The 10,235-nt window shown below is 39.9% G+C and overlaps 1 protein-coding gene across 1 annotated transcript; it reads left to right on the top strand.

The window, feature by feature from the left end:
- Positions 1-1,425: 1,425 nt before the first annotated feature.
- LOC101441978 (olfactory receptor 2W1) lies at positions 1,426-2,388 on the top strand. The gene has a single exon (XM_004468793.1). The coding sequence runs from the start codon at positions 1,426-1,428 to the stop codon at positions 2,386-2,388; it is 963 nt and encodes a 320-aa protein (XP_004468850.1).
- The last annotated feature ends 7,847 nt before the right edge of the window (positions 2,389-10,235 follow it).

Here is a 10,235-nt window from a genome sequence, read left to right as displayed (position 1 = left end):
TTTCTTAAAGCTTATTCACTGGTGATTGAAGTGGGAGGGTATCGAACATTTATCAGTGGGGTGCATGGTTACAGTTTCTTCTTATGATAATTGTGGTTAACTATTGATCACTGAGACAGACTATGTTCAAGTGCTGTTCCAAGCAAGCTGCATATATATAAACTTCACCCCCAATCACTGGTATTTTTATGGTTCCCATTTTTATAGGTGAGAATACTGAGCCCAAAAGTGTTATGTAGATTGCCTGGGATCAAAAGGTGAATACCTAGCACAGGTGAGACTTGAATAGATGCTCTCTGCCTATCCTCTTAAGCTCCATCCTATACTAGCTCTCTGTAAGAGTTCCCTATATATAAAATATTATAAATTAAACAAAAAGAGATTATTGGTTCAGAAACATTTAAGTAAGAATATTAAGTAGAAATATTTATGAGGTGGCCTAAAGAATGAGAAGGAATTACCTAGAAAACAAGGAAAATTTTTCAAGGGCTCTGGGTGGGAAAGAGCTTGACGTGTCAAAATACTGAGAGGTGGCTAGAAGTGAACATGGGTAAAGTACTTTGTGAGATGAGAAGAAGCCAGATCATGCGGGTCCATGGAGGCCATCCTAAAGAATCAGTCATGGAAAGCCACTGACAAATGGTAAGCACAGGGAAGATGTGATCTGACTGCATCTTCTAAAAATGTAAGAATAGATTATTGCCAAAATCTAGAAGAGAAATGATAGTACTTTAAAGAAGAGTGTTGGTGGTAGAAATTTTTTAAAGCGAAAGGATACTTAACATACATTTCTGAATTCAAATTGAGCAGTTTGGGTGATAAGTTAGTTATTGGAGAAGAGGGAATGCAGGTGCCAAGAGCTGTTACATAACAAACTGGCAGATCAAAGGTACTAGTCACAAAGATATAACAAAAGAGGAACACTCTTTTCCTCATCCTGGCATTACCAAAATAGATTTTAGAGGTGAATTCTTCAACCCAGTAAAAGAAAATATTCACTACATCAAGCTAACTAGCTTTATGGAGAATCATCGGGTCATATCACTATAGAAGTAGACCTATTCCAAAATGTCAAGTTTAGTTGTGAGAAAAATCCAGACCCTGAGTTTAACAATGAGCTGTCCAAGGTCACCTGGGTAAAAAATGTAATATTAAACTCATTACCATGAAAGTATCTGCAACAAAACAAGTGACTTGACTGTAATTTTTATTTTTTACCCATTGATTTTTTTCAACTAACATAAATTTTCTCCCTTTCTTTAGTTCTGATTTCATTAAATTATTTTTATAGTCTGTGCTGACAACCTTCTCCTTTTCTTTTTCTCCTCCTCCTTCTCCTTCTTCTCCTTCTCCTTCCTCCTTTTTCTTCTCTCCCTCCTTCCACTTACCCCCTTTCTCATTCTAGAATTTAGGCATTGAATGATAATGGACAAAAGCAACTATAGTTCTCCCCATGGTTTTATTCTGCTTGGCTTCGCTGACCACCCCAAGCTGGAGGTGATGCTCTCAGGAGTTGTCACCATCTTCTACCTAATCACATTGGTGGGTAACACGGCCATCATTCTGGCTACACTCCTGGACTCCCATCTCCACACACCAATGTACTTCTTCCTCAGGAATTTATCTTTCCTGGATCTATGTTTCACCACCAGCATCATCCCCCAGATGCTGGTCAACTTGTGGGGGCCTGACAAGAGCATCAGCTGGGGGGGCTGCATCGTTCAACTCTACGTTTACATGTGGCTGGGCTCCACGGAGTGCCTCCTCCTGGCAGCGATGTCCTACGACCGCTTCACGGCCATTTGTAAGCCCTTGCACTACTTGGTCATCATGAGCCCTCATCTGTGCCTCAGGATGATTACCATTGTCTGGGGCATTAGTTTGGCCAATTCTGTAGTTTTATGTACACTCACCCTGCATTTGCCTAGATGTGGAAACAATATTCTGGACCATTTCTTGTGTGAGTTGCCTGCTATGGTCAAACTAGCCTGTGTAGACACCACAACCGTTGAACTGTCTGTTTTTGCTTTAGGTATCATCATTGTCCTTACCCCCCTCATGCTTATTCTTATATCGTATGGCTACATTGCCCAAGCTGTGCTGAGAATGAGGTCAAAAGCAGGCCAACGAAAAGCAATTAATACCTGTGGCTCTCATCTCACTGTGGTGTCTATCTTCTATGGAGCTATTATCTACTTGTACCTGCAGCCGGGTAACAGTGCCTCCAAAGACCAGGGCAAGTTCTTCACGCTCTTCTACACCATCGTCACTCCAAGTCTCAATCCCCTCATCTACACATTAAGAAACAAGGACATGAAGGATGCACTGAAGAAACTGATGAGGGTGGAGCACAAAGCTGCAAAGATGAGGAGGAACTGGAAGTCATAGAAAATATTAAAGTGACTGAAGTAATGAAATACACTTTCTAATTATCTTCAGTTTTTACTGAGGCAAGTAATCCCTACATCATAGAGGTCAGTTTAAGTAACAATTCTTGTTTACAGACATTTTGTGGATACAAGCACTATTATAGCCATTTTGCTTAGTTCCCATATGCCTCTAATCATTGGCATGTCTTAAGGGAAACTGGGTCATTAGGTACTTTTATTTTTCCTTGAAATACAACATAAAGAAACATAAACTTAAATGCACTTAATTTATTCTAAAACCCCATAGAACTGTTTGGGTCTCTAGTTTTGTATTTTCAATCTTAGGCTTATATCTTCAGTAACATAGACCTTAATGAATGGTACTGTACATTATAATTGTGTATGAAATGATAATATACCAAAAAATATTTTGTATATTAAATATTTCAATTCCTGCAAGCATTTTTGTGTTGTCACAGTATGATACAATCTATAGGATAGTGAATGACGTAAGTATCAGTGAAACACGATACCAATATCTTGAGTAAAGATTCTTTGTTATTTAAGTCAATTACTTCTTTAGCATGATACATGGGGGAGACAGGACAAAAGTTAAAAGGATTTAAATCTTACTCATTTCTCACTCATGCAGGACACATTTATTCCGTGACTGTATGAATTTCAATGGGAAGCAATATAACCAGTTAATGAATAGTACACTTTTAACATAAATCAAAGGAATCATGGAATTTATGTGACTTTTGAAATATGGTATTATTTGTATTTAATGCAATTTCGTAAAATGGGTAAATCTTTGTATTTCCATTATTCACAATGTAACATTTATATTCTTGGGAAAATAAGATGACTTCTGAATTAAAACTTCAGATTTTTTATGATATATCTTTCTCAAAAATTTCTCATTATTTAATCATTGTAATCAATATGGATTTAGAAGGATACATTCCTGGAATCTAAGACTAATATAATATATTCTCCCCATCACTTCATAAGTCTTGAAATAGGGAGGAATTACTGGAAAATTATTTACTTTTCCAATCAGAACACAAGTAATGGTTCACATAAAATAATACTTAATATGATATAGGGTATTATCAATGTCTTTATCTTCCACATAATACATCTTTTAGAATTGCTTTTGGAAACAGTTCATCAGCCCAAAAAAGTCCACAGACAAAGTAAGCTCTGCAATCCTGTTATATGTATGGTCTAGCCTTTCCATCGAATACTTTTGGATTTGGAAAGTTTCTTCTTCATCTTAATGCAATTTATAGTCAATAATATTAGGAGATACATTAAGTCATTTACTAACCTCAATAATCTAAATCATCAAAAATATAGCAGTAATGAACTCTTAAAGAGCATTATATTTTACAGCTATAATTATTTGTTTTCCTGTGGACATCCTGTTTTATATTCTCTTTGATTTGAATCTCTTCTGCATTTGGATTTCAAATTAAACTAATACTTCAAATATTTACCTCACTTTTATTTTTCTGAAATAAGTATAAATGCACAGATCATTATATTAAAGTAAACTTTTTAAAATATATTGAGCTTTTATATGTTACATAGTACTGCATGAGGGTTATAAAGATTATCAAAAGGATCAGCCTGAAATAACACCTGGGGAATAAATGTAGCTTGAAAGGGTAAGTGATAATAGTATGTAACAATAACGATAATTAAATCTCATTGTCTCTTAACTGAAAGACTACTTTCCTGACCAAGTTCTCACAACAACATCTATGAGAGAAATTGTCACAGGTGCTCTAGCTCATCTAATGTAAATAGTCCACTATCACAGGGTCAATATTCTTGAAGGTGTAAAAAGTGATTAACATGGGAGGGAAATATGAAACAAATCTTCTCTGGGGTTCAAAAGAACAGGATTTGATTCCCAAACTTTCCTTGATTAACAAAAAATCACTATTTCTAAGCTTTTTTAATTTACAATGGTCTTACACAATATATCTTTGGTTCGAGACTCAAAAGAGATTAACCATTTAATGAGTAGATTGTTAATACAATGCAGATTTGGTTGAGCATACGTCTGTGTATAGTATAGCATGTAACAGTATGCATAACAGTGTATGGGAGTAGAGAGGCAGCTTCTTGAATACAAAAGAAAATATTGACGACCTCCCTTTTTTCCTGTCACTTCTTTCACTGGTTTACTAAGTTAATTTCACTCTTTTTATTTTGTCTTTCACATGGATTATAACCATCCAGAACAAAAAGCAAAGGATACCTCCTGATTGGGGGGGGGGGAGCAAATTTGGTCAGTGCTGAATGCGAGGCTCATGCTTGAAGCTCGATAAGGTCCTAAGGCAAGTATATAAGAGGTGACGGACAGGATTAAATTATTGTTCTGCTTCTCACATTATAAACTTAAACAGAGGATTATACATATAAGCAAAACCCCAGGGTTTTTATCCACTTGGTAAAGCAATATAATATACTTTGAGGACATCACTTAACCAAAGAAACCTAAGTGCTCAATTACTTAGCACAATTATAAGTGCTAAAACTTCAGGAAAGGGATGGATCGGTACAATGAGGAAATGGAAACAAATTCATAAAGTCGATGGAACTTGGTTTGAATTGTAAGGATTCTCTAAGACCTGAATTTGGCAATGATGATCCAAGTTAAAAAAAAAAAGTGTATGAAAAAACCATGGGAGTTAAAAACCAGCATAGATATAACTACAGTAAAGAGTATAAATTTTAGCCTCAGGGAAAAATGTGAATTGAAATATGGAGATCAGATTAAACCATCATTAAATAAATGTGTATTGAATGCTACTCTGTGGGAGGCACTGTGAAAATCTACCACTTGTGTTTGACTCATATGTGGTCAATAGTTTGGAACTGATACTTTGCTTAAGCAAAGAAATATCACAAAGAAATCAACATATTATTTAATGCTCCTTTTATTAGCATCATTCACTAACCAATAAGTAGCTAAAACTGGAAAATAGTCCAGGAAAGAAAACGTATTAAATAATTGCCTTTCAATACCACTGAATCTAAATAGCCATAAAAAATGAATTTTACGTAAAATTGACTTTATGAAAATAAACTTGTAGACTGACATTTTTCAAATGTATCTACCTGTTTGTGGTTTTTTTGCAAAGAAAGACTCTTAAATATATCTGATTAATAGATACGTATCTTAGAAACAACATAGCACAATGAGCATGTATCAGAATACTCAGACCTTAAAGTTCCATTAAATCCTTTTAATGCCAAACCTTGTGTATGTCGAACATAATATAAAGATAAATTAAAATCATTCCTTCTAAACCATTCCCAGTTAGTAAGGGACTTAAATATATGCATCAATCTGTGCTATCAATTTATTTCAGTTTTATTTAGATGTACATCATAGGTTCGATAGAGCTTACATCTTCTTATCAAATGATGATTATTATGAAATCTAAAAAAACTCAAGGTGGCAATAATCAATTGTGTTTAATATGGGACACTGTAGATGCCTTAAGAATTCTGTCCCACAGAGTAACTCAGAAGATCTTCTCAGTTCCCTAATATGAACATCTCAGTGACTCATCTAGTAAATTCTTCTTTTCTAAAACAATTGGAATTGGAAGACATAGATGTATTACCAAAGTACTGAGCTATCAAATTCTGAAAAATCAAAGTCAGCCCCTACCCTAATCACTTCTGACTCTTAACAGCAAATGCAAGATGACTGAATTTATGGGGAACTGCTATCTTCTTATATGGGTAAGCAGTTTTAAAATGAGGAAAAATCATATAAAACCTCCAATATGTATAGCTATACAAAAGTCAAGAAGAGTGTGAGGAATTGTTCCAGATTGTAGAGTAAATTAACATGACTACTAAATACAACCCATGATCTTGGATTTGATGCTTTAACTTGAAGAGTTATTATTAGAAAAAGGTCAAAAATTGAATAAGGACTATGGATTAAATTAACATACAAATGTTAATTTCCTGATTATATTAGTGATTATATTAGGAGGATGCCCTTCTTGCAGGAAACACACAGAAAGTGTTCAGGTGCGATGAGAAGCATCATGTTGTCTTTTTACTCTCAAATGGTGCAGGAAAAAAATTAACTATACTGTTTTCTTAAATGAATAAAAAAAGATGCAAAAGCCATTCTGAAGAGATTTCTACCACCCAAAAAGAAGGCAATTTGAGCATAAGTAAGAGTAATGATTGAAATAGAATGAATACCCTTAAAATTTGGGGTTATAATGGCACTGAAAAGAAACTCAAAATCAACTTTTGAGGGTTTTTAGCACAATAAATCATTATTTTGAAATCTGATAAATACTGACAAAACAAATATCCTAAATTACTTTTCGGAGGTGCAACCTTAAATCACCCCATCCTCCTGTCCTCAAACACAGCTAGGTGGGAGGGTGGTTCTGAAACTATATCTCAGAAGTGGAAACTGTAATCACTCCATCCTCCTCCCCTCAAGGGCACCTGATGGGAACGTGGTTCCTAAACTACATCTTGGAAATGTAGCTGGGAATCACTCCATCCTGCCCCCCTCAAGGGCACCAAGTGGGAACACCGTTCCTAAACTACTTCCCTGAAGTGTAACCTCGAATCACTCCACCCCCTTCCAAGTCAAGGGCACCAGGTGGGGGCATGGCTCCTAATTATATCTCTGAAGTGCAACCTGGAATCACACCATCCTCCTCCCCTCAAGGGCACTGCGTGGTTGTGTGGTTCCTAAATCACATCTCAGAAGTGCATCTGGAGTCATTCAATCCTCCTGCCCTCAAGGGCATGGGGTGGAATCATGGTGCCTAAACATGTCGGAAGTGAACCCTGGAATCACGCAGTCCTCCTCGCTTCAAACACAACAGATGGAAGCATAGGTCCTAAACTACGTCTTCGAAGTGGAACCTGCAATCTCTCACTCCTTCTCTGCTCACAGGCACCAGGAGGGACCGTGGTTCCTAAACCACATCTTCGTAGAGAAACGTGGAATCGCCCCGTCCTCCTCCCATCACGGCCCCAAGTTGAAGCGTGTTCCCTAGACTACACCCCGGAGGGGGCACATGGAATCAGCCCATTCTCGACCCCTCATTAGCCCGAAGTGAGAGCGTGTTCCCTAAAATACACCCCCGAAGTGTCACCTAAAATTACCCAATCCTGCTCCCCCCTCAGGCCACAGGTATGAGCATGTTTCCTAAATTACACAAAGGAAGTGGAAACGAATTACCCCATCCTCCTTCTCCGACGAGCACCTGGTCTATATCCAGGAAGTAGAACCTACCTGGAATCACCCCATCATACGCTCCCCCGCCATGAGCACCAGGTGGGAGTGTGTCTTCTAAACGAAAGCCAGGAAGTGGGACCTCGAATCACCCCATTCTCCTCCGCCCATGGCAACGTGAGAAAGTTAATTCTACACTACATCCAGGAAGTAGAAACTGGAATCACCCACCCTTCCCCCGCCCCGGACGGGAACCAGGTGAGAGCATGTGTCCTAAACTACATCCAGGAAGTAGAGCGAGGAATCCCCCCATCCTCCTCCAAACATGGGCGCTAAGTGGGTGCATGCTTCCTTAACTAGATCCAGTAAGTGGAACCTCAAATCACCCCTTCTTCCTCCCTCCAGGGTCAATAGGTGAGAGTGTTTCCTGAAGTACATAAAGGAAGTGAAACCTGGAGTCACCCCATTCTCCTCCCCGCAATGGCACCAGGTGGGAACGTATTTCCTAAACTACATGCAATGTTGGAACCTAGAATCACCCCATCCTCCTCCCACCGCATGCACCAGGATGGAGCTTGTTTCCTAAACTGCATCCAGGAAGTGGAACCTGGAATCACCCTATCTTACTTCCCCAACGGACATCAGGTGGGAGCATGTTACCTAAACTGCAGACAGAAAGTGGAACATGGAATCACCCCAAACTCCTTCCCCCAAGGTCACCAGTTGGGACCGTGTTTCCTCACTACATGCAGGAAGCGTAACCTGGAACCACCCCATCCTACTTCCCCAAAGGCATAAGGTGGGAGCGTGTTTCCTAAACTATATCCAGGAAGGTTAACCTGGACACACCCCATCCTCCTCCCATGGGCACTAAGTGGGTGCATGCTTTCTTAACTAGATCCAGGAGGTGGAAACTGGAATCACCCCTTCTTCCCTGTGCCATGGTCAGCAGGTATAAGAGTGTTTCCTGAACTGCATCAAGAAAGTGAATCCTAAAATGACTTTATCCTCCTTCCCCCATGGAAACCTGGTTGGAACATGTTTCCTAAACTACAACCAGGAAAGGGAAGCTATAATCACTCCATCCTCCTCCACCCACTAGCAATAGGTTGGAGTGAATTTCCTAAACTACATCCAGGAAGTGGGTCCTGAAATCACCTAATCCTCCTCCTCCCACTGGCACTAAGTGGGAGCCTGTCTCCTAGATTACATCAAGGAAGTGAAACCTGGAATCAACCTGTCGTGCTCCCTATGGCAACCAGGTAGAAGTGTGTCTCCTAAACTACATCAAGGAAGTGGAGCCTGGAATCACCCAATCCTCCTCCCCCCAAGGGCAACAGGAGGGAGCATGTTTCCTGAACTACATCCAGGAAGTGTATCCTGGATTCACACAATCCTTCAATCCCCACTGGCATTACACAGGTGCATGCTTCCTCAAATAGATCCAGAAAGTGAAACCTGGAATCACTTCTTCTTCCTCTCCCCACAGTCAGCAGGTGTGTGTTTCCTGAATTACATCAAGGAAATGAAACCTGGAATCATGCCATCCTCCTCCTCCCATTGGCACCAAGTGGTAGCATGTTTCCTGAACTACATCAAGAAGTGGAACATGGAATCAACCCATCCTACTCTCCCCACGGTCCCCAGGTGGAAGACTGTTTTCTAAATTACATCCAGTAATAGTAACCTAGAATCAACGCGTCCTGCTCACCATGGGCATGAGGTGGGAGCATATATCCTAAACTACATCCAAAAAGTGGAGCCTGGAATCACCCCCCCCCCAGCCCCACGGGCACCAAGTGGCAATGTCTTTCCTAAACTACGTTCAGGAAGAGGAACCTGGAATCACCACAACCTACTTCCCCCATGGTTATCACATGGGAGCATCTTTCCAGAACTACATCCAGGACTTGTAACTTGGAATTACCTGATCCTCCTGCCCCCCCCCCTCCGAGAACCAGGTGGGAGCCTGTTTCTTAAATTGCATCCAGGAAGTAAAACCTGGAATCAACCCATCCTCCTCCCCATGGACACCAGGTGGGAGCATGTTTCCTAAACTTATCCAAGGAGTGTAATTTGAACTCATCCTACCCTCCTCACCCACGGGCACTAGATCGGTGAGTGCTTCCTTAACTAGATCTGGGAAGTGGAACCTGGAATCACCTCTTTGTCTTCCTGCCACGGTCAGCAGCTGTGAGTGTGTTTCCTGAATTATATCAAGGAAGTGAAAACTGGAATGACTCCAAACTCCTTCCTCCATGGAAACCAGGTTTGAGCCTGTTTCATAATCTACATTCAAGAACAGGAAGCTAGAATCATGCCATCCTCCTCCTCCCTAAAGCACCTGGTGGTAGCATGTTTCCTAAACTACATCCAGGTACTGGAACCTGGAATCGCCCCATCCACCTCCCCTCACTGACACTATGTGTGACTGAATATCCTCAACTATATCCTGGAAGTAGATCCTGGAATCACCCAACCTTTCTCTCCCCAGGGTTACCAGATGATAGCCTGTTTCCTAAATGACAACCAGGAAGTGAAAACTGGAATTAACACAACCACCTCCCAACAGGCACCAGGTTGGAGTGTGTTTCCTAAACTACACCCAAGAAGTAGAACCTGGA

This window comes from Dasypus novemcinctus, chromosome 22 (assembly GCF_030445035.2).
Source record: "Dasypus novemcinctus isolate mDasNov1 chromosome 22, mDasNov1.1.hap2, whole genome shotgun sequence".
Lineage (NCBI taxonomy): Eukaryota > Metazoa > Chordata > Mammalia > Cingulata > Dasypodidae > Dasypus > Dasypus novemcinctus.
Note: the sequence above shows the minus strand (reverse complement) of the source record. Positions and strands in the feature narration are given on the sequence as shown.

Bases quoted from the DNA above. Each gene is read 5' to 3' on its own strand.
- LOC101441978 (XM_004468793.1), top strand. From the start codon at position 1,426: ATGGACAAAAGCAACTATAGTTCTCCCCATGGTTTTATTCTGCTTGGC.